Below are 26,461 nucleotides of genomic sequence, written 5' to 3' on the forward strand. Positions count from 1 at the left end.
ATTTCTGATTTAAAAAAGACTTGCAGTAAAAGAAAGATTTGTTTACAGTATTTTTCACGGTTTTCAAATTCTCATGCTGTTTACGTTAAACACTACTTATATTTTAGCAAGAACTACGACGTTCTGAACATCTCGATTCTCAACTTGTGCTGTTTTACACGACACGGTCTTGATTCGTGTGTGAAGTACAGAAGTGTAGACTGCTGTTATTTGCAGCTAATAAGTCTTCTGTGCGGACTTGCTGATTTTGATTTGGCCCACTTGTTACGAGAGACTGTGGTGTGGATTGTCATTGGGGCGTATTGGGGCTTTGGTGATTCTGGAAGCCAGCAAATGAGCGACAAACATTGGAAAGCGGAAAGCAGCCGCTCTGTGGAAATGAGCAGAAGCGCGCGGGCTACGAACAGCGAAAACAGGAGCAGCTCTCTGGCAGCGACAGCCACCGCGTTGGCCGGCATGATTCCCGTGTCGGAGACGGTTTCTGGTCAGTTTGGATGGGCCAGTCGTAATTTTATTTATTGCAGTACTCGTATTATTGCTGCACATAGCTATAAGTCTGCTTCGGAATATGAGGCTCGTTGATAAACGAAATGAAGCCTAATAAATTGTATCTGTATAGTATAGCGTGTCGTTGGATGTTGCAGGCGCCCTGGACAGTGTGCGCGCCCACATGGACGACGCGGGCAACGTGATCGTGCGGACGGGACGCCAGCTGCTGGATCCCGACGCGGAGGAGGGGGATGAGGAGGGCCCGCTGTCGCTGGTGGACCGCGCGCTGCACAGCCTGGCCACGGCCAGTCGCGCGCAGCAGATCACGGCTGGCGGCGCCACGGGGTGGTAGGCCACGCGACAGACACACGCCGTGTAACTGCTGGTTGAATAACTGTTCAATCTGGCCTGTTCGTTGCAGGCTGTCCGGGTACCTCTTCAACAAATTCGGCCGACCGGTGATTTACATCATGGGCAGCAGTCTTATCGTCGTCCTCGTAAGTGACTGTCACTCAGTGCTGATTTAATAAGAACAGAATGCAGAAACTGTTAAAACCAGCGATATACGCAATACAGGAATGTTCCACGGTCAGATTTTTTTTGCAAACCGACTTCAAATTCGTGCTCAGCGCATCGAATAACTCTTAAGAAACGAGATGTAGGCCATTTCACCACGTAGTTATTGAGGTCCAACAAATCCAAAATGCCGGTGAATAGCCAAGATGAGTAGGGAAAACAGTATTTTGTATTGCGTTGAATGTTTGTGACGTGTGTGTGTAGTTCGCGGAGCATCTGGGCTACCTGACGGTGGACTGGAGCAAGTTCCGGCGCGACTACCACGCCGGCCGGCGCAACGTGGAGCAGCGCATCCGCGGTCTGGCGCAGATGGACGCGCAGCAGGCGGCGCGCCGCGGCGGCCGGCCCTGGCTGGAGAAGGTACTTATTTCAGCTGTTGAACGTGTCGAGTGCATTAGCGTAACCGTGTGCTGGGCGCAGATCAAGGTGCTGGCACGGACCAGTCCCTACCTCAGCGGCGGATTCATCGGCGGCATCCTGCTGGGACTGGCCTCCTGACCGCTGACGCTCGGCGCGATACCAGTGTAATCTCTGATTAGTCCATGACTTGCGCTTGTGATCCGGCTGCTGCTTGGCCGCTCATTGCTGGACAGTTGATTGCTGGGCATCATTGCACACGTCTGCCTCTGCCATTTATTTTGCTGTGTCTTCGGATTATGATACTTTATCATTTTTGTGCTGACTGTTTACTGCGATAGTTCTATACTTCTGTTAAATTTTATTACTGTCCCGAATAAGGGAGGCAGAGAAATCTGGCAACAATAATGGCAAAATGTTGGCAGTGTTTGAAGAGGACTGATAGTGAGAATGAACAAATATATGAGAAAGACTAAGGAATACAGTAAATGTGGATTACACATTATCCATCTAGTCTTGCCGTGGCTGGCCCGAATAGGCTGTCCAGAGCGGCCATCGTCACCGGGCCGTGCTGCATCGCCGGCACCGGCCACTCCACATCCGGTTCCTCGACCTCGTATGACAACACCAAACGCCAGGCAGGATTGCTAGATTCCGTGCTGCAGGGCAACAACACTTTCAGCCACTACAATTCTGATTATTTTTCTTAATTGTTGTGATTTAATTTTATAATTTTGCCTACTTTTTTTGACTGGAAGCAATATAATAAGTGGAACGTTGAAAAACATGAGACCCACACTGCCAAAATCGTCTTCATCACGCCCCAGTAGCAACGGGCGTCCTTCAGCGGCAGTGAGCGCCAGTACTCCAGCATGACCTTTACGTTAGCGCTCATGTCGGACGACACCGCCGGCGCCAGGGCCACCTCCACGGCCTGCACGACCACGTCCAGGGTGGCGTCCCTATCCCGGCAGCTGTCCAGGCGGAGGTCGGCCAGCCGGACGTCCACCGAGCGGCGCGTCCCACCCCGAAAAGTATAAAGGTGCGATTCGCGCTGAGTCCCTCCGCGGCCGAACGAGCCGAAGACATCCTGCATGACGTAGTCGCGGAGAATCAACCGTCGACACAGCGCCAGCAGCGGTCCCAGGCGGTGCAGTGGACCGCACCACGCGATGCAGACGGGGTCTTTGGCGCCGATCCCCACCGCCTCCAAGGCACGGTTCATGCGCCAGCTGGAGCTGAGGTCGTGGTCGACGACGCAGTGCTGCAGGACGATGCGCGGCACCGACCCGCCGACGAGCAGCGGCAGTATGTAGCCTAGGACGGTAATGTCCGCGGTGGCGCGGTTAAAGGTCGCCCGCGCCAGCCCCGGCGTCCAGTGACGCAGCGTCAGCGTCTGCACGTCGCCGGTTAAGCAGCGGAAGAGCGCGCGGCCCAGGCGGAACATATCTTCGGCGAGACTGTCGCTGGCGGGGCGCAGCCGGAAGTCAAAGGTCACGTGCTGGCGCAGTGCCGGACGCGTGGTCAACAGCGCGTTCCATGCCGGACTGACCCTATACACCCACGGAAATGAATGTACGGGTGCGAGATACACGGCCGGGACTGTCCTTACTGTACCTTCTTAGTCGGGCCCGGGTCTGCATGTCGACATGCTCCAGGATGCCCTCGACCATATCCAGGGACATAACGGCAAAGCTGACACCGCACGGCATTGCGGAGGACGCAGAACTGGCGCTAAACGTGACCTCTGGCTGATCCAGAATCCCGGCATCAACGGAACCATGCCCGTCGAGTCCCCAAACGTTTCCCTGACCAGCGTGAACCCGATCCCACAGCGAACGCCCCGGTGAATCGTGAAAGGGCGCGACCAGCTGCATCCGGTGCACGAGATGCCGGGCGCCGTCAGCTGGCGTCTGCACGAGGGCGAACTGTACCTGCCCGAAGCAGCAGAAGGACAGGATGGAGGCCGGCTGCAGCGTAAGGGGATCGCGGCGGCGATCGGCGCGTAACGCCACCAGCACCGGGCCGGCGTGGGGCGGGTGGACGTGGGGGAACAACGCCTGCAGGGGGAAGCAGCGCGGGGCCAGGCGCTCGCACCGGAAGTCCACGCTGACCTCGGCGCCGAAGCCGGATGTCTGCCGCAGGAAGCCCAGACACCACTGCTCTTCCCGGCTGTCGGGATGTCGCACCAACACAATGGGGACGCGAGCCATTCCCGCACTAGCTGCAACTTCGTATTGCTAGTCCGGGCCGCTCTTTATCCTATATATACGAGTAGCGATTTGCGATGTCTCCCTTTATGGAACAATTACAAGATACCGCTGAATTATGTACTGACGCATTATTGACGCAATACCGTAATAGTTACTCTTTAGATGATTGTGTCTCTATTTACTTAGTTATTGACCAATATTAGGTACTTTTTAATATAATGATACTTAGTTTTTTCATATAATGTAATAATTTTTAGCAATATTTTTAATTGTTTAGCTTTTAATTGTGAAGATTTAACCTGCTTAGATCAAATTTGAACCGAGAACTGAAGCGAAGACGAGCAGTGTGCCTGAGCGTGCAATTGCTGTACGGTACTAACTTGTATTTTTTCAATTGACTCGTGAGTATTGTTTATTCTAATTTATTTGCCTTACATGAATTAAGAAGATAATTACTGGGTTTTAAAGTTTGAATTGAATGGCACTGGCTTGTACAAGTTGATAACAAAGCTGCTTCACTAGTAATTTTTACTCACCCGAAACGTGATGGGTGTAGCATTTACTGTGTACAGTGTACTGTATTGTTGATAGTTCTTTTACTTCTTTATTTATTTTGATTTGATAATTATCGCAGTGTTAAACTGGCATTACTGTACTGCTACAAAAATTTACGTTAATAACGTATGTTTGTACATTCACGGTCTCACAGTACCGTATTATAGTAATATCTATATAGATATAGATATTATTGTGCATTACATTATGTACATATGTATACGATACGAACACGGTGTATTTTACTTTCATATTAATTTGTAACTCTTATAATATTTCTGTTAACTTTACACTTCCTGTGTCACACTGTATCTATTCTATATTAACTTTATCAGTGCGATGTAAAAGCGCTGGTGATGGTGGGAAAACTTGAAAACGTGGCCTGTGCGAGTTACATAAATAATAACATTGCGATAATAAAATTAATTATTATTAATTATGTACTCAAAGTACTGTATGTATCTATACTATATTAGTATTACAGAAGGAAATTACGAATCATGTTTGTTTCTGTAGCGGATAGCGGATCATAATGGGCATTAATAATGGCCATAAAGTAGTAGTTTGGTACTCGTACTTATTTTGATTTTATTATCGCAATGTTGACTGTTGTACATAAATTTACCTGCACTTTGCGAGTTTTAATTCTTATTTTTGCAGCTTCGAGTGCAGACTACAGATACAGTGTACATTAGTGTTGTGCTACTAAATAAAATTAAATAACGGCCATTTACTTAGTAAAAGTCCGCCTAATATTAAAAGTCTAGCAAATAGTAAGGTTTTGGAAACAAAATAAGTAAAAGTAAGTAAATGTGCTGCCGGAATAGTAAAAAGTAAGTAAATATTAAGGTTTAGCGTTGACTAAATAAAAATCAATTACTAAATTATTTACTAATTCGTTTTATCTAGTGTTGTGCTACTAAATAAAATTAAATAACGGCCATTTACTTAGTAAAAGTCCGCCTAATATTAAAAGTCTAGCAAATAGTAAGGTTTTGGAAACAAAATAAGTAAAAGTAAGTAAATGTGCTGCCGGAATAGTAAAAAGTAAGTAAATATTAAGGTTTAGCGTTGACTAAATAAAAATCAATTACTAAATTATTTACTAATTCGTTTTATCAAGCGTTATGTAAAATTGGCGTGTTAGCCGCCGCCTCTCGCAGGTAAAGTGAGTGTGCGCAGTAGTTGGCTGACAGCCTACCGCCCTAAAAAGCAGCAGTATTTACTTTTCAGTATGCGCCTGCATGGCTGTATAGCTCTATTAATGCATAAGAAAATTTTCTGCGCCATTTTCAGTACTTTTCAGCGCTTTGAAACTAACGCAATTCGACACTTTCAGTCCTAATTACATTTATTTAGTAAATTTACTTTAATTTAGTAAGTAAATGTCCTTGGAAAAATTGAAATAGTAAGTAAAAGTAAGTAAAAGTCCCGAGAAATTTTAAATAGTAAGTAAAAATAAGTAAACTTCCAAAAGCAGATAGTAAAAATAAGTATATTGGCAAGGACTTTTACTACCCAACACTAGTTTTATCAAGCGTTATGTAAAATTGGCGTGTTAGCCGCCGCCTCTCGCAGGTAAAGTGAGTGTGCGCAGTAGTTGGCTGACAGCCTACCGCCCTAAAAAGCAGCAGTATTTACTTTTCAGTATGCGCCTGCATGGCTGTATAGCTCTATTAATGCATAAGAAAATTTTCTGCGCCATTTTCAGTACTTTTCAGCGCTTTGAAACTAACGCAATTCGACACTTTCAGTCCTAATTACATTTATTTAGTAAATTTACTTTAATTTAGTAAGTAAATGTCCTTGGAAAAATTGAAATAGTAAGTAAAAGTAAGTAAAAGTCCCGAGAAATTTTAAATAGTAAGTAAAAATAAGTAAACTTCCAAAAGCAGATAGTAAAAATAAGTATATTGGCAAGGACTTTTACTACCCAACACTAGTGTACATGTAGTGCGTAATTCTTTAAAATCCGCATTTACGTACCCTACATTTCTTGTTGAAATCTCCCCGTGGAAATCGGAAATGGTTGATAAACAACAAGAATCAAAATCTCCAAACATTTTTGGTCAATATTCTTTACTGCAGGTGTGAAAAACGTTGATTGTATCGTGGTACTTACGATTAGGTACTACAAAAGTACGTTATACAACAGCACGGTATTTCTTAATGATCTTTATAAGCCTTTCTGCGCTTAAAGAACTGCTCTGCAGTTTGTTTCAGCGCTGACAAGTAACTCTAGCAATTAAAAACTGTTATTTACTAGCCGAAAAATATAAAAAAAATGTAAATGCCAAACATTGTGGAAGCAAAAATTAAATCTTGTAACAATGTAACCGTAAGTTATAAATTTTGCAGGTTTTAATAGATTCCAGTGCTCAGTAGGTTATTATGCAGATGCACCGTTTTAGGCTTGAACGCCCCGCACAGAACGGAACTGTTCTCCCGGTCGGATCGAGATTACGCCGTGTTCTGCCGATGAAAAAGCCCATAGCAATAAAGCACTGCAAACCGATCGGCCCAGCCAAAGTGCGCCAATCACAGCGCTTCGTGCAAGCTGCAGGCTCCGCCCCGCGCAGCGTCTGTTTTGTTAGATTTTCGTACGGACTACGTAACACAAGCGCGAGAGAGAGAGACAGTGAGAGAGATAGCAGTGTAACGAGCAGAGTCATGTTTTCAAGCCAAACTGTGCTGTGCTAAATGGGACTGTGTGTTAAGTGAATGGCCAACGAGAAACCAAGGAGCTGTTGTGAAGCAGTGTCAGGGAATTTTGGGTGGATGATTCTGTGGGTGTTTTGATGATGCGTTGGTCTGAATTATCACGGTAGATTGTCGCGACATCTTGCTGCGGTGTGATGGCGTCGTTCGAGGCCAGCGCGGACCGCCGTAAACTGCACAACTACAAGTTAATGGCGGATCCGCTGATCCATCCTGGTGCCAAGCAGAAGGTGTACCGTGTGGACGGGCTCATCGACAAGAGCTGTCGTCACCAGCATCTCTATGTAGGGCGTTTAGCAGGGCAGTGAGAGTGAGGGTCTGAGCAGTGATTGAGCCGTCTCATTGCAGGAGGAGGCGCTGACGGTGTCGGACCCGCGGAAGCCCCCCAGCGCCAAGTTCTGGAGCACGCCGTTCGCGCAGACGGTCAAGCTGCAGCCCACGCACTTTGTGGTAAGTGGCAGTCCCTTCCCCTCGTCAGAAAACAGTGGGTAAGGGAGGGTTGACTGCAGATTGACGCCAACTACACGGGGAAGCCCCCCGACGTGCAGGTGCTCCTGGAGAACCTCAACGACAACTTACGCGAGGAGTTCCTGCGCGAGATGCTGCAGAAGACGGCGGGCAAGGTGGTGACGTTGACCATTGGTTACCATCCTGTCAGTAGGAAGCACCTGGGCTTCGCCTACGTGGAGTTCGAGAGCGAGGAGGCCTGCGCTGCGTGCCTGCGCAACGTCAACGGAAAGTCCGTCATGGGCAAGGCCATCGCTGTTTCCAAGGACCCCATGGGTAAGGAAATTGGGGGAGTGAGAAATGAGCATGGTTTTTGATGGGCTGGGTTGTAGGGAGGAGGTACAAGGCGCTGCTGGAGGAGATCACCGCCGAGGCGGAGAAGCCCAAGGCGCCCCCCGCCCCGCCCCCCGCCGTCCCCCCGCCGCCGCCCCCGGCGCGCCCCGAGCCGCCCAAGGTGGAGCCCCCGCCGCCCCCACCCCCCAGCGTGCGCACTCCCCTGGGGCACACGCCCCTGGGGGCGCTGGGGGACGGGACGCCCTTCCGCTCGCCGGGGGCCTTCTCCCTGGCGTCGGCCTCGTCCTCGCGGCGCAGTGTGCCGTCGCTGGAGGAGCGCAGTGCGGCGTTCCACGCGCACCCCTTCGCCTCGCCCAAGGAGCACCTGCCCCTGCCCCCGGCCAGCACGCCGACGACGACGCAGCGACCCAGTCTGCAGGAGCGCATCCAGTCGCTGCTGAAGAGCGGCCGCGGGCCCTTCGACTCCATCGCCAGCAGTTTCGCCGACTCGGATGACGAGGCGGAGGAGAAGAAGCCCAAGACGGAGCCCGGTACGTGGTCATTTGCGCCGACTAAATGCAGAATTCAGTTTGTTTTTCACAGAAAGTAACGAGGCCCCCGTGAGCGAGGGGACCAAGCGGTCGCGGTGGGACCAGATCCCTAAATCAGCGGTGAACAGTCTGAGCCACATCCCGCTGCCGCCGCCCGGCATCGTCATCATCAACACGCCGCGCGGCGTCGGCCCGTTCCCCGCGCCGGCCCTGGACCCCAAGAGCAACCTCCTGTCCAACCTCTTCCTCCACACCGGCCTCTACAATATGCAGTCGGCCCCCGAGGACCTGCGCGGCTTCTACGAGAACTTCTTCCGCCCCATGATCAACCCCTACACGGTGCGCGAGGACAGTCGGCACCGCCTCAAGCACGATCTGCGCAGCGTGCTGGGCCGCGACGTCAAGAAGCGCGTGGTGGACTCGGTGGTGTTCAAGGCGGTGGACACGTGGCACGAGAAGAGCCACCGCGAGTACAACGAGAAGGTGGGAGAGTGGTTTGGTCTACCTACCGAACGTACATGCTGTAATTTAATTGAAATTTAGATGTCGATTCGCGCCGTGCCGACGCTGCCCACGCAGGCGCCCCACGTCATCGACATCACCAACACCGTCGACCAGATTCTCAAGGGCGAGACCATGTTCGCCGCGCACATGCGCGGCGGTGCGGGCGGATTCGGGCTGGGATTCCGCAACGCCATCCCCAAAATGCCCTCCTTCCGGCGAATCGTACGTGGAAAAATTCGACACACACTTGAATATTTATCGTATATTTTTCTGATATATTTTGTAATTGATTGTGGTGATTATTTTGCGGCGTTTGGTAGAAACCCCCGACGGTGACGGCTGACCAGGAGAACGAGCGGGAAGTGGCGGAGGCCAGTGAGAAGGCGCCGGCGGTGGAGACGGCCAAGGCGGAGGGCAGCGGCAGTGCGGAGGAGATGGCCACCGCGTCCAAGAAGCGCTCCAAGGCGGGTAAGGAGAAGTCGCGGAAGAAGGCCAAACGGGGCGAGGCCGAGGCGAGCCAGGAGAAGGTGAAGGAGGAGGCGGAGGTGTCGCCCCTGGCCGAGGAGACGCCCGCGGTGAAAACGGAGAAAGCCGATGTGATTGTCAAGAAGGAGATGGTGTCGCTGTTGTAAGTTCTCCTCGGAAAAACCAGCTCTTAATTCTGATTTTTAAATAAATAAGAATCGACGCCATAGCCAAAATAATAGTGCGTAATTTAATGTTCGATAAAATAAAAAATAATGGTCCACGAAAATAATTTGATGTTAGGTTATGATGATGGATAAATACAGGAGTAATAATCGATGTAGTATTAGTAGTAATATTCAGCGGAAATTGAATAACAATTTTTGAATAGGAAACCGCCGTTAGCGGAAGCCGCTGCTGCCTCGGCGGAGCGGGCGGCCTCCCTGCCCGACATCAAGAGCTTTGCTCAGCCGGCGGCGCCCAGCAGCGCGCCCGCCGTGCACCGCAGTATTTCGCTGGCGGAACCGGCCGTCGTCAAGACGGAGCCGGCGCCCCTGGAGGACATGGACACCGCGGACATCAGCCCCATCGACCTGCTGATCCGCGCGTCGGAGCTGATGAAGATGAAGGAGGAGAGCAGCAAGGGCAAGGGCCTCGGCGTCCTCACCGAGCACGAGCAGAAGCCGGCCTCCACCGCCGCCGCCATGAAGGCGCCCCTGGAGCCGCCCAAGGAGAAGACCAAGCCCAAGCAGCCGCCCTGGCGCAAGATCCGCTTCCCGCCGCGCTCCGCGGAGCAGGAGGCGGCCATCCTGTACTCGGCGGTGGACGTGGGCATCGACCACGAGGACCTGAGCTACCTCAAGTTCGTCAGCGACGAACTGCTGTCCAACGAGCACGGCCCGGCCTGGATCAACGTCTTCCACTGGGTGGACCATCCGCCCACCCTCCCGCCGGGCGGCGCCGCGCCCCCACCCGACGTCACCGAGGGCGGGTGCGCGCGCTGCACCCCGTACAAGCGGGTGACGCGGCGCATCCTGCATTCGCGGAAGAACGCCACGGTGGACACGACGGCGTCGCTGGACAAGATCGAGCGGCTGTCGGCGCCCAACGCGGGCGGCCACGGCAAGTACAAGGTGGTGGGCGACGGCACGACGGGCGACATGGACACGCGGAAGGCCGTGGCCATTGAGATCCAGGAGAAGAGCAAGGGGAAGGGCGTGTCGGCGCGGCAGGCGCGGCTGAACAAGCGGCGCGTCATGTCGGATCTGGACTACACGTGCGCCGAGTGGGGCGTCGATCTGAGCGACATTGGCAAGTTCTACTCGCTGAAGGTGGGTTTGTTGATTATTCCTCGGTGCATCGTGCGTTAAATAAAGTTGCGATTGATCATTTAGCACGCGTCGAAGCGCGTCAAGTTCGGCCGGTCGCGCATCCACAACTGGGGATTGTTCGCGCAGGAGCCCATCGCGCCGGACGAGATGGTGATCGAGTACATTGGCGAGAAGATCCGCGCCAACATCGCCGATCTCCGGGAGAAGCAGTACGAGCGGATGGGCATCGGCAGTTCCTACTTGTTCCGCGTGGACGACTACTCCGTCATCGACGCCACCAAGGCCGGCAACTACGCGCGCTTCATGAACCACTGCTGCACGGTGAGTGATCTAACAGCGCCCCCGCCCGCGGGAGTCGATCGTAACGTCTGTCTTACCTTGCAGCCCAACTCGTACGCCAAGGTGATCAGCGTGGACGGGCAGAAGAAGATTGTCATCTTCAGCAAGCAGCAGATCAACACCGGCGAGGAGATCACCTACGACTACAAATTCCCGCTGGAGGACAACAAGATCCCCTGCCTCTGCGGCTCCCCCGGCTGCCGCAAGTTCCTCAACTGAGACGGGACGATTACACGTGCATTGCGCCGGAACACGGGAGCGGAGCGGTGTCTGTGATGCGGGTGGTGGTGCTGCAGTGCTAGTAGGTGTCTGTTTCTCTGTGTTGTCGCGCGTCCTCGTCGGTGTTGTGTTGCCGTGACCCGCCTTGCAATTCGATTAGGCCTTGTTAGCCCCTTCTTTCTTTCTGTGCTATATTCTCTTCTCTTCATCCACTGTTATCTATTTTCTGTTTCGTGTTTATCCCGCAGTTCTATTCGGCCTTATTTATCCCGTACGTAGTTTATGCAGAGCTCTATAGATTGACAGACAGACAGACAGCGCGTGCTCTTGGCTGTGCTGTGCGTCTGTTCTCCTCTGATCCTGTCTGTAATCAGCCAGAAAAGTATTTGCTACTCACTCAGATTCAGTCCCTTCTTGCGTGTATTTTTCCTTATAATATATAGAAGTATACATTAAATCGGCAATAAACGCTGCAGTTTTGTTGCACTATTGCGTATTGCTGGTTTTTGGTAGCAACGGGTTGTTGGGAAGGGTGCCGCTGCGACCAGCGACAGTGTACAGATAGGTACCCCGCAGCAACGCATTCGTCTTCGACGCCTTATACACGTTTTCAAAGAGTATCTCCATGCTTGAGTAATTAATACTCCAACTAATCAGGCAGCTGTACATGTTGTGTATTTTGCATTTTGTTGGGTTTCTTATGTTCACACTGTAGTCGATAAATACAGGGCATGCAGAGAAAATACTCATTGTCAGGCTTCGCATTTTGGTCGACATCGCGGCAACAGTTGCTAGTGCCAAGCGCAGAATGTACTCTGTAGATGGTTAATTAAGACAATCAAGTAGAAGCCGCTCCTTGATTCGCCACAATCCCACAGAAATCGTACAAAAATGCAGTGAACAACGATAAATTACAATTACACAGAAAAACTGTTGTATGGAAAGGAGTGCTTACACTGGCGTTGTGCGTCTGTTGTTTCTTTAGTGGGTGTTACTGGTCGGCACTGGTTTGATACCATTGTAAGACATGAACGCCACTGTGCCGCGGGGAAGTGTAGTTGTGTGGCTGCAGGTCACAAAGCGCATATGTTGCGCGCCGTTGCGTAAACATTCATTGCGAGCAATAAGCGATGATTCGCGCTGAAAACACGCGTAATTTTTATTTCGCCGACGGAAATTAACCTGCTTGTGGCAGTTGGCACGCTGTACTTGACGACAGGAGCAGTCGTGATATTTGATTTTTGACCGATGAATTTGGGGAGTGCCAAGGTGTCACCTAGCCCGGAAACTACGTGCATTTGGTCGATGTCCGATCTGCGATTGGTCAGTCACCGTTGATTAGCGCGTTTCCCAGGTGTTTCTCTTCGCGCCAGCCGCTTTCTTGTTGATAAGGGATACGTATTACATACATAAATACGAGGGGATGACAACTGCTTACCTAGATAATCTCTGTACTTGCTGCCGTCAGCCGGCTGGTGTTTTACGTTGTGGTTGAACAGGCCCTTATGTACCGCGCAGTATTTAAAATTACATGTTAAGCTTGCACAGGTACGTGTACACACAGTAATTACCTGTTGAATCTACGATATTTATTGCACTTATTGCAGTCGACAATTAATAAGTTTCCTTTGGTACGAGTGTGCAAATCTTCTGTTTATCGACGGAAACCTTTGTGATCAACAGATTTATTTAGAAAGTTCTAATTTTAGTTGTCCTAGTTTTATCCCGTATCTGACATTACCCAAGCATTTCTGTGATAGTTATGAGATTTCGCAGTTTTATCACAATGGGTCCAAAGATTGAATCATACATCGTGAAGCGCGTGCACGAGCTTAAACGGTTTGGAAAACGTCATTACGATATCGGACTGGAATTTGGCCATTCTGTAAACTGGGTACACAACGTACTGCATGATTATCTTCCTGATGGCAGCCGAAAATCTGGGAACAAACCTAGAAAGCCTCCGAAGCGAAAAACCATACCAGCTCAGGATCGTAAGATCATCAGTCTCGTAACCCAAAATCGCACAATTACCCACTCCGACGTCCTGAAGATTTTGCAGCAAGGAGCTGAACCAGTTCTTGTAGGGAAGCGAACAATAGGCCGACGAATCCGTGAGGCAGGATTTCACAAAACTAGCTGTGTCCAGGATGAGCTCTCCCAGAAAGCAAAAGATAAACGCATCGACTTTTGTCACCATCACCGTGTCGCCGTCCGGAAAAATCCCAAACACTTTCATTTTTGGCTGTTCTCAGACGAATCAACATTTCGACTTGTAGGGAATAAAGTTCAGGTACAAAAAAATAGTATTCTAATAATTTATCGAAATCGTTATTTTTAACAGTAGATTTTCAAACTACATACAAACATCATCTGCAGATTTGGCGTCGTAAGGGAGAATCGAAATACCAGGATAACCTGCAAGTTCCAGTAGCGAATAACCGAATGATTGGTATCATGGTTTGGGGGTGCATATCTCGTGTGGGCCCGATGAGCCTGGTCGAGATTCCAGGCAAAATGAACTCAAAAACCTACGTGGAGATGTTGCAAAAAGAACTGCTGCCAGTGCTGGATCAAATCGGGCGAGACACGATTTTCATGCAAGATGGTGCTCCGCCACATACAGCTGCGACAACCAAAGCTTTTTTGGAAAAGGAAAAAATTCGCGTTCCAACCTGGCCGCCAAAGTCTCCTGATCTAAATCCGATAGAGCATATCTGGGACATCATGAAAACATACATCAATAAGCGGTATTCCCCGCGAAACAAGGATGAACTGCGTGCACACATTAAAGAGGCATGGAATTACGTTACTAATAACATAAATTTCGAAAAATTGTATGATTGTTTACCAGGGCGCCTCGAGGCTGTGATAAAAAACCACGGTGCCAGAATTAGCACAAAGCGGAATTTTTTTAGCAACCGGTGATGAAATTTAATAAAGGTATTATTTAAATATAGATATTTATGAACGTTAATCCATAACAGTATGGAAAATGGATAATAATTATGAAATGAGATGAATAGTACGTGTGCATACGTTCAGCAGATAATACATGTGCTCATTGTGCTGTACCTGTGGCTAACATACACTTTTAATTACTGCGCGGTACATAAGGGCCTGTTTAACCACAACGTAAAACACCAGCCGGCTGACGGCAGCAAGTACAGAGATTATCTAGGTAAGCAGTTGTCATCCCCTCGTATATCCATCTGCTGCGCATCTTTTGTGGATCATAATGCAGTGTGGCACTGGCCGGTGACGGGTCCCGGCAGTCGAGGTAGTACAACGCAGGGAAGTACAACGCAGTTCGGTAGCGTTGATTAATTGTTGTAAATACGGTTGGTATAATGAGCGCCGCGATGAGCATCAGCAGCACGGGCCTGCACGCGATGGGCTACATCAGTGAGTCGTGGGTGCCGTGTCGGTCACTGCCGGGCGACTACTGGCCCAGTCGCAAGTGGCACGCCTTCCTCATCACCAGCGTGGCGACGCCCTTCCTGCTGGCCATCCCCGTGCTGCTGTGGATGGCGGGGGAGTACTGGCTGCGGCGGAAGCGGGAGGCCGCCGACCGGCAGCTGGTGCAGGACATCTACTACGGCGGCGATGAGCCCGAGGACGGACAGGAGCCGGCGCCGGTCAACAGCGCCTCCGTCGTGGCTCCGCGCGACACTTCGGCGTCCGGGTGGAAATACTCCGTGTTCAGCTCGCGGCTGCAGTACTACGCCTCGCGACTGGTCTCCGACCAGATGCTGCCCGGACAGATGCTGGTGAGCGCCTGCCCGGTTAGGGGAACTAGTAGCGGTGATAATTCAGAGGTTGGTTGCAGAAAGTGCTGGGCCTGGTGTGCGCCATGGGCTCGCTCTTCATCTATTTTCACGACAGCGCCACGTAAGTATGACTCGACAGGTGTTCATAGTGCCGACGTCGATTGAAAGCGGTGTGATTAAGGGCCTGTCTGGACGTGGAGATGTGCCACCTGTTCCGGCTGGACGTGGCCTGGCAGGTGGACCTGGCCTTCAACTGCTACCTCCTGCTCTACTACATCCTGCGGGTATGTATGAGGTCACTCCTCGCAGCAAGTAGGGCTGCAGCAGCCGTTAAGTGTGCGTTAAATGATGCACGCGGGACCGTTGTATGTTATGACAGTTCTGCGCGCACCACCGGAAGTTGTGGTTCATCTTCCACCCGGTCAACCTGGCCGACTACTTCACCATCCCGCCCATCTTCGTCGCCATCGGCCTCAGCCGCAACTGGTACGGTAAGTGCATGTGCCTTCCGACGTAGATATCACTTACTGTAGATAACTTATATATTTTCTCTAACTGTAGTCTGTAGATAATTCTCTGTATAACTATACAGAGTACAATGTAGGACTAAATGGTCGCATAGCCCCATACCCAGCATTCTGTACGCAAGCGGTGCAGTGCACTTGTACGAAACGGATATTTTGAACTCAGGCCTTGTCCCGAATTCAAAGCGAATCTCGCTTTGGTACGGTTGCTCAACCGCACGAGGTGGCTGTACGCAGTGGCCACGCCTACAGATACGGTACGCGAAGCCACCTCGCGAGGTGGAGTTGCTGTATCGCAACGAGATTCGCTTTGAATTCGGGACGAGGCCTCAGTCGTACAGTGCACTGCGCTGCATTCTTACTGAATGTGGAGATGTTGGGTATGCGACCATTTTGTCCTAAGCTGTATATAGAATATCTATAGAGTATATATACATACTGACTACTGAGTATATTTTACATGTACAGAGAATTGTCTATAGAATATACAGTATATATACAGAGAATAGCTATATCTAATTAATTTTACTTACACAGTGTGTATGTACCTAATTATTGTGCAAGTAACTAGGGTAGTAAGTAGATTAACGTAGTGTAATGGGCACTGCATTATTAGGTCTGCGGTACCTGCGCATCGTGGACCTGGTGTGGCTGGTGGAGCTGCTGCGGCGCATGAACGTCATCCGCACGGTGGTGGAGATGCAGCTGGCGCGGCTGGTCTCCTACGTCCTCATGGCCGTCGTCATCGGCGCCGGGTCCTTTCTCCTGGTGCGCTATTCCTGCACCGTCTATGCGGCTTTCAGTCTGTAATCCCGTGGGTATGTGTAATGCAGCTGGAGTGCGCCGGCGACCCGTGGGACGTGGAGAACACGATGGTGGCCAACCTGACCTACTGGAACATGGCCTACTTCTCGGTGGTGACCATCTCCACCGTCGGCTACGGCGATCTCGGCTGCAAGACGCTGCTGGGCCGTCTCTTCACCTCCCTCTACATCTTCGCCTGCTTGGTCAGTCAGCGGTACTCTCGCTTCTAGATGTGACTGCACAGTTGCCAGACAGTGAGTGTATCTGTATCGTAATCTGTACCATAATGGTCTAAATGCAGTTCTTCATCGCCTCCTTCATCGCCTCGGCGGCCAGCCTCGTGCCGGGACCGCGCAAGTATCCGCGTTTCGACAACGTCCGCTACGTCCAGTACGTCGTATCGCTTGTGTATATCATATATATACTGTATGTATATGATAATCATGTATATGTGATCTACCGTTAACTGAACGCCGGCCGCAAGTTAAGCTGGCCGGTCAGCGGCGATGCTGATTCTGATGATTGACGATGTTGACCGTGATTGCAGTCACGTGCTGCTGTGCGGGCACATCACGGTGGACTCGGTGCGGCGCTTCCTCAACGGCTTCTACGACGGCCGCATCCCCAACGCGGTGGACGCCACCTTCGTCCTCATCGTACACCAGTACGTGTCACTGTCCGGATAGTTCGTAATGGTAGTCCGGGCAGTGGCACAGCAGCCGATAATATTATCCTGTGTGGAATGACCGTTTCCGGTGGCGTTGCAGGGACGAGCCGGAGGGCGACATGCTGCTGCTGCTGCACGACTACCAGTCCACCGTCGAGTACATCCAGGGCAGCCCGCTGGAGGACGCCGTGCTCGACGCGGCGCAGGCCAAGTCAGTGAATGAATCAGTCACTGAATCTAATCAGTCTTCTGCTGGGACTGCAGTATACTAGTTGGCCTGTAATAGGCATTAATACGTAAGTACATACTGATTGTATTTATACGAACTGCTTAGGACGGCCAGCGCGTGCCTGGTGGTGAGCAACTTCATGACGGGCGACACGGAGCAGCAGGACAGCCGCAACATCCTGCTGGTGGCGGCCCTCAAGGGCTACTGCCGCCACCTCCGCGTCCACGTCCAGGTCTCCAAGCCCACCGTCGCGGTAACTAAACCAGTCTTCACCGACTGCCTAACGTTGGCTTCTTCGGAGGAAGGGATCCTGTTAGTATCAATCAATCACTTCCGGTCCGTTGCAGAGCTTCCTCCGGCGCCACTACCACATGGACGGCGACCGCGGCGACATGGTCAGCAGCGTCGGCGTGGTGCAGACCGGGCTGGTCGGCATGAGTGGAGGTCAGTCCGTCCGCGTGCAGTCTGCCTTGATGTATGTATAATGACCGTGTCGGCAGTGGTGCCGGGCTTCGTGCCCTTCTGCCTGAACCTGCTCAGTCCCCGCCCCCTGGACGCCGTCTCCGCCGCCATGGTGCCGGCGCTGTACCGCCACGGCTGCCAGATGCGCCTCGACTCGGCGCCCTTCAGTCCCGCCTTCCACGGCCTGACCTTCGCCGAGGCCGCCCAGTCAGTATAAGCGCCTCCACCTTTGACCTTACCGCGCTTAATGACAGCCTTCCTTGTCTCGCCGGCAGGATCTGCTACGACAAGCTGCACGTCCTCCTCCTGGCCGTCTTCTCGGCGCGCCACAAATTCGAGGTGCACTCGCTGATCCCCAATCCGCGCGGCACCTACACCATCGGCGAGGACACCTGGGCGCAGGCCATCGTGCCCTCGCCGCGCCACGCCCAAGCGTAAGCAGACTTTGCAGCAGTTTTACCACGTAGTTACAGAGATGAAAAACAACCGGTTAAGAGCCGCGTTTTCCATAACTTTTTTCGGTGAAATTTTTTTTGCAAACCGTCTAAATTTATGCTCAGCGCATCGAAAAACCCTTAAAAAGCAGACTTCGGAGCAGTTTTACCACGTAGTTACTGAGACAAAAAACCAACCGGTGAAAAGCCGAGATTTCCGTAACTTTTCTCGGTGAAATGTTTTTTATGTCCATCGTCAATCTACCGCATTATGCCGGTGTGGAAACCGTTGTTTGACAGGATCGGCAAGTTCTGCAGCAAATGCCACTGGGACGTCAACAATCCGCTGCTGGTCACCGACTGCCACTGCTACGCCGACACGGCGGCCGGCCACAGCAGCCGCGACAGCGGTACGTCGCCATCCATGCCGTACGTGACTGCTCAACGTTGGTTTGTCTGTGTCGCGCAGGGCACGGACTGGGCCGCGCGCTGAGCAAGAAGGCGCTGAAGAAGGTCAACCCGGCGCTGCTGGTCAACAAGCAGCGCGACGTGGCGCTCTTCGAGAAGGAACTGCCCTTCCTGGAGCGCGAGGCCGACGCGCAGGCCCACAGCGGCGGCGACACGCTGCGCCGGCGCTCGCCCGGCCTCGGCCTGGACAGTGCGGTGGGCGGGGCGCCCGTCCTGGACTCCACCGGCTATTTCCACTGGTAATGAGTGGTCAACAACGCTTTCAGTCGCTGCTTGACCGGTTCTTGTCGTACAGGTGCCCGCCCCGGGAGTTTGACGACTGCGTGATGGTAAGAAGCAGCGAGACGTGTAAGAAATATTCGGGCAATGTGTTAGTGTTACAGACGCCGGCGACGCTGAGCCGCTCCAAAGTGGCGTTGACCGACCACATCATTTTAATCCTGACGGAGTCGGCCGACAGCAGTGTGCTGCAGGTCAGCAACATCCTGCTGCCGCTGCGCAAGAGCTTCATCCCGGTCGACAGCCTCAAGGAGGTCATTGTCGTGTGCCGGGACGAGGCGAAGCTACGCGCCGAGTGGCTCTCCTTGAGCACTATCCCGCGCGTCCGCCCCGTCGTCGTAAGCGGCTGATTTCCTCCATCGCCCGTTTATTGTGCCACACTGCCACTATATAAGTGCATTGCAGGGTGACCCCATCAAGCCGGCGGTGCTGCGCGCCTGTTGCATCCAGGAGTGCGACTACGTCATCATCTTGTCGTGCGGGGAGCGCAGGTGCGCCGACGAGCACCTCATGGACCAGGGCGCTGTCATCATGGTGACAAGGCGTTTCTCCAACGTGTCGCTGTGTGTTACAATGGTCTGTGTCGTTGGCAGACGGCCCACATCCGCTCCATGGAGTTCGTCGGCCCGGAGAGCGGCGTTACATCGCGGAAGATGTCCGGCAGTCAGGCGGACTACCGGCGCTCCTCCAAGTACGTCAGCGGCCGCGAGGTGCCGGTGCTGACGATGCTGGGCAGCGACAAGAGCGCGCGCTTCCTGTCCTCGGTGGCCGGCAGCGTCGACTACCGCTGCACCGTGCCGTACCTGACCGGCTCCCTCCTGCCCGTCAACGATCTCCAGGACATGCTCGTCACCGTCTGTCTACCTGCTTTTTCCTTCGTTTTAGTTGTTTGTATGACGCTGTGTGTGTTGGACAGGGCTACCGCAATCCCTCGCTGCTCAGGCTCTTCACCGACCTCATCTTCGGCGGCGAATCGCAGGGCATGGTCAACGTCATCGCCGAGGGCGTCGGCCTGATGCCGCCCGACTCCTGGACCGCGGAGGAGACGATGTTGACAACCGCCCGCTTGACGGTCAGTTGGTGATATTCGCCGGAAGTGTTTAACCTTTCCGGTTAAAAAATTGTGTGTTGGCAGGCGTCCTGGCGGAGAAGGAGCTGCAGCTGACGGTGCGCCTGCGCACTATCGCCATGTCCTCGCGGCCCTTCCGCGGCTTCATCGTAAGTTTGAATTGTGGGCTGATTAAGGGGAGTGTGTTATGTATGGCGTTGTAGAACGCGTCCTTCGCGGAACTGTGGAGCCACTGCAACGCGCAGCTGGGCGTGCTGTGCGTGGCGCTGTGGCGGCGGTCGCACTTCGAGGCGGAGCTGTGGGGCCGGCACAACCGCTTCGTGGCCAGCTTCCCGCCCATGGAGACGCCGCTGCAGGAGGACGACCTCGTCTACTGCCTCCTGCCCGCCACCTACACCTGATTCGTCCCTATCATGATCCATGACCGGCGGATGAATCCCTTCATCCTGTGCTCATCTATATTACAGCCAATAACTCAAGTTGTAACTTGTAGCCAATATAACTTATCGATAAAAGGCTGGATGAAGCGTGTTATGTGCTGAAATAATGTACTCCGTGATTTGGCGTTTAACCAGTGTTCATTTAAATAACTCAATAAAGTGACCTTTACATATCCAGTATAATAATAATGGTAGTGACTAGTGAATAACGGGCCTGGTAAGCGCGCTGTAGTTTCTTTCTGTCGGTGTTTTCTCGTGTATTGTTTGAGAAAGACGGCACGTACTATGTTTACAATGTGCAAGACAGACACGCGAAAGCGCTAACATCACGGCAAACAAAAACGGCGTAACGGAGACATACGAAATGTAGCCAAGCCGGCACATACGGAGGAATATTGCCGGCACATACGGAGGACAGTAGATTTGTTTGCTCGCTTAGGAGAAATACAACCAAGGGACTTGAAACTGGGTGAGTTGTTCAGTAAGTACTTACACTGTGCATAATGTACAGGTCACAATACATCATAGACATGTCGCGCGCTTTTAGAGCAGCCCAATAGTACTTGTACATAATCATAATTTACAATAATTATTATATTATGTAGTGTAGGTATTCACTGTTCGCTGCACAGCGAGTGCGCTAGGCGTTCTTGTAACCGTTCAAATTTTCACGTACGTCATGACAATTATATTTCGCAGTTCCCAACAACGGATCTTTTAAGGTACGTACATGAGTATTATTACTATTTTCAGAACCGACTTAGTATAGCACATACAAGTTCGCTGATAATAAAAACTTTCATGATTAACCGTTTTACGTAATCACGTTGTCGTCGCTTCCATCTCACTTTGGGACATACATTTGCCAGTTTTTAAAAATACACTGTAGGTATAAAAAAAAGCCAAGTCTTAACACTCCTAAAACATTTTACAGGTTGTAGAACAATGGGCTGAGGAATACTTGTATGCGCCGTTGCAGAATCGCGTGTACTTATTTGCCATCAGCAGGGGTCAGGACGTGTGATTTCTGTACTTATGGGTAATTTGGTGATGTCGTGTGCACCGTGAAAATGGTGGCTACCAAAAGCAATCAGTTGTGAAATACAGACCTGGTACTACGAGGTAGAAAATCTAAACACAATGACACAATTTCAGAATATCTATATAATATAGTCTACGGTATACCGTATAGTCACTCTTGCTTTCGCCCTTTCACGCACGCCCAAACGCTTTTCTGCATTGATTGATGACATCACGCAGGCGAATGATGCAGACAGCAGAACCGCGCGAGTCTTTGCATTCTGATTCTGTAAATAAATTATGCGAAAATAACAGGCATGTATTTTACAAATTTCAAGCTTTGTTGACTAACAAACTTGTTCCAAAGCATCGCTCAAGCTGTGTACGTATCGCCTATCACAAGTTCAGTTAATCTGTGGCGAGTATCTGGAGTATACATAATTATGTATATGTACTATGTTGCTGTAGGTCAGCATGGAAGGCCCGGCAAGTCTGCCTCCATTTAGACGCCTGTTGCGGGGGGTCAACGGGTTCAGTCATCAGAATACGGTTGCAGTGCGCAGCCTGGACGGGATTTGGTGGTTAGGTTATTTACAGGTAAGTGTATTCTGTATACCGCGCGAGTTTTCGAGAGGAACGCAATTTAAAATTGACAAGGGATAAAGAGTACCTAAACAATTTGTAGTTAATGATATCTGTTATGTCATAGCAATCAGTAGAACATAAAATATAATTAAATAATTTAAAGAAGTTCCTTAAACGAAAGCAGCCATCATCTTCAGCCATAGCAATCTGTAAATGCTGCAAAGGTCACCTTTGATCACGAAAGTATATCGCTTGCCGGTGACCTACTATTGCTGGAGTGTATTGATCGTGAGTTGTATAAGGCCGCTTGTATTCTGGATCATGATGAGGCAAGGTGTTTTGAAAGATCGTTTTTTCAGTGTGTCATTTGTGCTACGTCAGCTGGCAGACTTCCGGCGTCACAGACCGCACTTCTTCAACCTTTATTGAAGTGGTGGACCGCTGTCAGATAGTGGAACAGCTGCCCTTGGAGGAAATGGCCTTTCAAGAGAAAAGCCACCTTTTGACGTACAGGAAGTTCATTATCCCTGTTCTGCAAACGGAGCCGGTTCTGCAGGAAGCCGCCGATGTATACCGCCTGATCACATTGTTTCGTCGAAGCTATCACCATGATCACTGCATTTACACAACGTCGCTGTCGGACGGTTGTCGCTTTCACCTGACCGTTGGATCGGACTCTTGCACTCTCATGGTCATAACTCATAGTACGGACACCATCACGGAGCACGAAAGAACGAGACTTGCTTTGCATGCAGTCCTGGATGAACATTTCCAGAGCCGGCATCAGGGACCACCTTTAAGACACCCTCACTGCCCCGACAACGGAGAACTTGTTTGTTTGTTTGTACGTCGCCGGTCTAGCAGCTCTTCCGCTGCTAGACCGGCGACGTACAAACGCTAACGCTGCGCCACTGGACGCCGGGGCTGGCGCGGGCGACCTTTAACCGCGCCACCGCGGACCTCGAGGTCCTGGCCTACGTGCTGCCGCTGCTCGTCGGCGGGCCGGTGCCGCGCATCGTCCTGCAGCACTGCGTCGTCGAGGACGACCTCAGCTCCAGATGGCGCATGAATCGCGCCTTGGACGCGGTGGGGATCGGCGCCGAGGACCCCGTCTGCTTTTCGTGGTGTGGTCCCCTGCACCGCCTGGGACCGCTGCTGGTCCGGTGCCGCCGACTTATCCTCCGCGACTACGTCATGCAGGATATCTTCGGCTCGTTCGGCCGCGGAGAGAGTCCGCGGCAGTCGCACCTGTATACGGGGCGGGGTGTTTGGCGCCGCCCAATGGACGTCCGGCTGGCCGACCTCCGCCTGGACAGCAGGGAAGCCACTCTGGGCGTGGTCATGCAGGCCGTGGAGGTGGACGCTTATTCACTAATTAATGTACCACATGCTGCAGTAATGAATACTAACAACAATAACTGTTGACATTTGAGAACAGATCAGTGTCGAGTTAAGAGAAAATGTAATAAAGAGTAATTACGCATTATCCATCTACTGTAGTCTTCCCGTGGCTCGGCCGAATAGGCTATCCAGAGCGGCGGTCGTCACTGGGCTGTGCCGCATCGCCGACACGGGCCACTCCACATCCGGTTAGTCAATCTCGTAGGGCAACGCCAGATGCCCGGCAGGATTGCGGGAGTCGGTGCTGCCGTGCCACCGTCGTCATCACAGCCACAACAACTTTAATTAGTCTCTTTTAACTGCTGTGATTTATTTTTTCTTGTATCAGTGAGCCGATTGTGCAAATGAACAATTATCAAGTTGCTTTCTAAAAAATCATTAGACTTACACCGCCGGAATCCTCTTCATCGCCGCCCGGTAGCGCCGGGCGTCCTCCGGTGGCAGCGCGAGCGCTAGTATTCCAGCATGACCTTTACGTTTAGTGCACATGTCGGTCGACACCGCCGGTGTCACGACTCTGTTGAATTCCAGCTGAAAATTACAGTAATGATTCGAAGCAACACACCGGGGAACCTCGCTCTCACACGAATTCTTACGTCAGCGTCTGTCGATCGAAATACAACGTCGAGGCAACGCGGCTTCCGTGCTGGGGACGATGGAAGGAGCGGATGAATTAGAAGAAATTTTGTTATTGTAATAATTATTCTGTTTTTGTTGCCAATTCATGTATTAATCTAACTGGCTTGTGCTATTAAAGTAAAAATACGGAGGAGAGATGGAAAGTAAAGGACACTAAATGTTAAGCCTCCCCTTGCCTGCTCAGTGGCCGATTCGATTCTCTGTCAGCCTCCCTTTTAATTGTAAGTAGTAAAGATGCTGTATCGCAAAAGACGGTTTTATAACAGCTGGACCCAGAGTACAGTTTAGTTTGGTTACTGTAGTTTAGTTTATTCATTGAGTAGACAAACCCACTTTCGAGTCTGGTAACAGAAGACCTTCTGAATTGTTTTGCCAAATTTATTCCTAATCAATCCACGCGCGTATACGTACGTACTGTAAGGTTTCCGTAGGAAACGTTCCGCAGGAGTTTGTTTAATAAGGGATAAATTGGTTGCCAGTTGCCAGCGCAAATGGTAAAGTTATCGTAGATTTGCGATGGAGTTATCATGATGTGCTGTTCACACAGCTATATTATTCTAAACAGTACGAAATATACACTCTCCTATATATAAAGGTGTGTTGCTTTGGTGCATGTAGGTCAGCATGGAACCTGCCAGAAATCTGCCTCCGTTTCGACGGCTATTGCGGTGCGCTGATGGATTCAGCTATCAGAATACGGCTGCTGTGTGGAACCAGGCCGGCGCTTGGTGGCTGGGATATGTGCAGGTTAGGCTACAAGCATTTACGCAGGCACAAAATAGTGTGTCCACAGTCGTTGAATCTGCAGGTCTAAGTAACTACTTGGTGCAGAAGAACCCATAAACATTTTTACCGGCAAAAATACTTGCTGTTGGAAGTCCGCTAGCAGGTACTCGTGCGTATACATATCGTATTTCACGAAACAAATAACAGAAAAAATAAATTGTTAGATCTTCTAGGGCAGCGTTTGGTGAAAGGCAGTCCATATAAGTACTTTATCCAGTGTTAACACGAAACTACTTTGTATTATCTGGAATGTCAACTTTCGCGCGTGGCGCGAAGTTCACGATCTTTGTAACTGCGCAAAATTGCTGGAAATTTCAATTTGAAGAAGTGTGCTGCTTTACATTGTAGTTAATAACTTAATTCTAGAGAAAGTTCAAGAGCAAATGCGAAGATAATTAATTACCATCAAGCCCAAAATTCATAGAAATTGTTGTGTTCAAAGCCGACGCACATTTCTAATGTGAAATTCGCTGGAAATTCTGTGGAACATAGTAGCATTCTTACATACAGTACAGCAACTTAATTACATTCGTAAAGTTGCTGTCGCTGTCCGGTATTAAATGTCAAGCCCAATAAATCCGTAATTATGTACAGTAGACCGCAAAGGCGCAAACGGCTTTTTAAAAAGCATATTTCACCGTACACCTAACCGGTAAGTAGTGATCGCGAAATATGTAGAGCATGTTGAGTGTGTTGAGTACAAACTGTACAATCAATGGTGCAGCAACAATTATGATGATGATTATTATTATTATCGAACAACAGTAGCCAAACTCCACTAGGGAGACTTTTAAGGCTATTGGAAATTATTTTTGGTATTTTGAAAATTTTTTACTTTTTTTGGTTTGATTTTATGAGATAAAAGTTACTTACTCATCTGGGAATGAGTGTAGTTACTATTGTAATTAATTAATTAGAATGGCCCCTTCAGAAAGTTACAGGCTGAAAAATGGTGGCCCATTCTAAAATATATTGTGCGAAAAATAAAGGCACCTCCCGAAATAAGCGCACCTGCTGCTTGGTATTCGAAATATTAGCCGCCCAGTGCGCCGGTATTTACAATATACCTGTAATATAATTATGACATAATTACCAAAATGTTCGTGTATGAATGTTGTACAACTTGAAAAAATTAAGTGCATTTTTGTCAACACGACGTTGATTATCAGTGTATCACCTACATATTATCTGCATGTAGAAATACTAATCTTTTGGATCTAATAAAATGGTTCTGGATTATGACATTATGCGAGTGGTGCAGGCACCGTGCAGCGTTCTTGGCAACTCCAGATTCGCTGTTTTAGGAAAGTTTTTTTTTTAATGCAACAGAGTTTGTACGTACGGGGTTCGTACAATACACTGGTTACATACTAGTCAATATCTCGCAGTTATAAACGTGACAATTATTACTAGTAATAAATGCAAGTCGAGCGCGAATAAGTACTTATTCGCGCTCGACTTGCAGCTTTTTGTACAGCTGAGTATGTCATTAATGTCATACCGCGCCGTACGCGGCCGTACGCGTATCATCATGTTGAATGTTTTATATAATTTTCACAGGACATTACGGCGGACGGGAGTTCTGCTTACGTGGAGTTCGACTCCACGAAGACCAGTGCGTGCTGGATTCCGACGTGCTTCATTTGGCATTTGCCGTTTGTCTTTGACAACCGGTTGCTGGTAGGGTGGAAGAATATGCCGGTGTGGGTGGCGTTACGCGATGAAGTGGACGGGCCGCTGCGGTTTCGCCCGGCAACTCTGCTGGATTACGCTTGCCGTAAGGAAAC

At 50.5% G+C, this 26,461-nt stretch overlaps 4 protein-coding genes across 15 annotated transcripts; 3 read left to right on the forward strand and 1 right to left on the reverse strand.

Annotated features, from left to right (window-relative positions):
* Positions 1-20: 20 nt before the first annotated feature.
* Positions 21-2,040, forward strand: LOC129587332 (FUN14 domain-containing protein 2-like). The gene is made up of 5 exons (XM_055481036.1): positions 21-484; positions 645-837; positions 911-986; positions 1,270-1,425; positions 1,486-2,040. Exons 1-5 carry the CDS (start codon positions 334-336, stop codon positions 1,561-1,563), a joined length of 654 nt encoding a protein of 217 aa, XP_055337011.1. The 5' UTR covers positions 21-333; the 3' UTR covers positions 1,564-2,040.
* On the reverse strand, positions 1,632-6,535 carry LOC129587331 (uncharacterized). Of its 5 annotated transcripts, none has more exons than XM_055481034.1 (4): positions 6,313-6,535; positions 3,040-3,684; positions 2,220-2,975; positions 1,632-2,081 (listed from the first exon to the last, which is right to left on the reverse strand). In XM_055481034.1, exons 2-4 carry the CDS (start codon positions 3,633-3,635, stop codon positions 1,925-1,927), a joined length of 1,509 nt encoding a protein of 502 aa, XP_055337009.1. In that variant the 5' UTR covers positions 3,636-3,684; positions 6,313-6,535; the 3' UTR covers positions 1,632-1,924. The 5 variants fall into 5 exon arrangements, with proteins under 5 accessions (XP_055337009.1, XP_055337008.1, XP_055337005.1 ...); XM_055481033.1 differs by having other exon boundaries at positions 3,040-3,717; positions 6,182-6,535; XM_055481030.1 differs by having other exon boundaries at positions 6,177-6,535.
* A 288-nt stretch (positions 6,536-6,823) lies between these two features.
* On the forward strand, positions 6,824-11,565 carry LOC129587382 (histone-lysine N-methyltransferase SETD1B-like). Its single transcript, XM_055481113.1, has 10 exons — positions 6,824-7,192; positions 7,257-7,358; positions 7,418-7,691; positions 7,748-8,239; positions 8,292-8,722; positions 8,783-8,965; positions 9,064-9,371; positions 9,600-10,539; positions 10,603-10,860; positions 10,924-11,565. The coding sequence occupies exons 1-10, from the start codon at positions 7,046-7,048 to the stop codon at positions 11,095-11,097; spliced, it is 3,309 nt and encodes a 1,102-aa protein (XP_055337088.1). The 5' UTR covers positions 6,824-7,045; the 3' UTR covers positions 11,098-11,565.
* Positions 11,566-12,174: 609 nt separating this feature from the next.
* On the forward strand, positions 12,175-20,148 carry LOC129587381 (calcium-activated potassium channel slo-1-like). 8 transcript variants are annotated; one of them, XM_055481104.1, is made up of 23 exons: positions 12,175-12,495; positions 14,287-14,867; positions 14,927-14,988; positions 15,049-15,151; positions 15,247-15,358; positions 16,008-16,159; positions 16,225-16,398; positions 16,497-16,585; positions 16,743-16,859; positions 16,963-17,073; positions 17,197-17,344; positions 17,439-17,535; positions 17,592-17,760; positions 17,829-17,987; positions 18,288-18,397; positions 18,457-18,694; positions 18,751-18,784; positions 18,839-19,072; positions 19,140-19,268; positions 19,328-19,588; positions 19,651-19,806; positions 19,870-19,952; positions 20,007-20,148. In XM_055481104.1, the coding sequence occupies exons 2-22, from the start codon at positions 14,448-14,450 to the stop codon at positions 19,897-19,899; spliced, it is 3,105 nt and encodes a 1,034-aa protein (XP_055337079.1). In that variant the 5' UTR covers positions 12,175-12,495; positions 14,287-14,447; the 3' UTR covers positions 19,900-19,952; positions 20,007-20,148. The 8 variants fall into 8 exon arrangements, with proteins under 8 accessions (XP_055337079.1, XP_055337080.1, XP_055337083.1 ...); XM_055481105.1 differs by having other exon boundaries at positions 12,175-12,453; positions 14,342-14,867; XM_055481108.1 differs by having other exon boundaries at positions 12,175-12,451; positions 14,279-14,867.
* The last annotated feature ends 6,313 nt before the right edge of the window (positions 20,149-26,461 follow it).

The sequence above is a fragment of the Paramacrobiotus metropolitanus genome, unplaced genomic scaffold, assembly GCF_019649055.1.
Source record: "Paramacrobiotus metropolitanus isolate TYO unplaced genomic scaffold, Prichtersi_v1.0 Parri_scaffold0000024, whole genome shotgun sequence".
Taxonomy (NCBI): domain Eukaryota; kingdom Metazoa; phylum Tardigrada; class Eutardigrada; order Parachela; family Macrobiotidae; genus Paramacrobiotus; species Paramacrobiotus metropolitanus.

What these genes read in the sequence shown, in the direction of transcription:
- LOC129587332 (XM_055481036.1), top strand. Translation starts at nt 334, where the DNA reads ATGAGCGACAAACATTGGAAAGCGGAAAGCAGCCGCTCTGTGGAAATG. An exon ending in GCTGGCGGCGCCACGGGGTG is followed by an intron (nt 838 to 910) that starts GTAGGCCACGCG and finishes TGTTCGTTGCAG; the next exon opens with GCTGTCCGGGTACCTCTTCA. An exon ending in GCAGTCTTATCGTCGTCCTC is followed by an intron (nt 987 to 1,269) that starts GTAAGTGACTGT and finishes GTGTGTGTGTAG; the next exon opens with TTCGCGGAGCATCTGGGCTA.
- LOC129587331 (XM_055481034.1), bottom strand. Translation starts at nt 3,635, where the DNA reads ATGGCTCGCGTCCCCATTGTGTTGGTGCGACATCCCGACAGCCGGGAA. An exon ending in ACCCGGGCCCGACTAAGAAG is followed by an intron (nt 2,976 to 3,039) that starts GTACAGTAAGGA and finishes GTGGGTGTATAG; the next exon opens with GGTCAGTCCGGCATGGAACG. An exon ending in ATGAAGACGATTTTGGCAGT is followed by an intron (nt 2,082 to 2,219) that starts GTGGGTCTCATG and finishes GTTGCCCTGCAG; the next exon opens with CACGGAATCTAGCAATCCTG.
- LOC129587382 (XM_055481113.1), top strand. Translation starts at nt 7,046, where the DNA reads ATGGCGTCGTTCGAGGCCAGCGCGGACCGCCGTAAACTGCACAACTAC. An exon ending in GTCGTCACCAGCATCTCTAT is followed by an intron (nt 7,193 to 7,256) that starts GTAGGGCGTTTA and finishes GTCTCATTGCAG; the next exon opens with GAGGAGGCGCTGACGGTGTC. An exon ending in TGTTTCCAAGGACCCCATGG is followed by an intron (nt 7,692 to 7,747) that starts GTAAGGAAATTG and finishes GCTGGGTTGTAG; the next exon opens with GGAGGAGGTACAAGGCGCTG.
- LOC129587381 (XM_055481104.1), top strand. Translation starts at nt 14,448, where the DNA reads ATGAGCGCCGCGATGAGCATCAGCAGCACGGGCCTGCACGCGATGGGC. An exon ending in TGCTGCCCGGACAGATGCTG is followed by an intron (nt 14,868 to 14,926) that starts GTGAGCGCCTGC and finishes GGTTGGTTGCAG; the next exon opens with AAAGTGCTGGGCCTGGTGTG. An exon ending in GCTGGTCGGCATGAGTGGAG is followed by an intron (nt 17,536 to 17,591) that starts GTCAGTCCGTCC and finishes CCGTGTCGGCAG; the next exon opens with TGGTGCCGGGCTTCGTGCCC.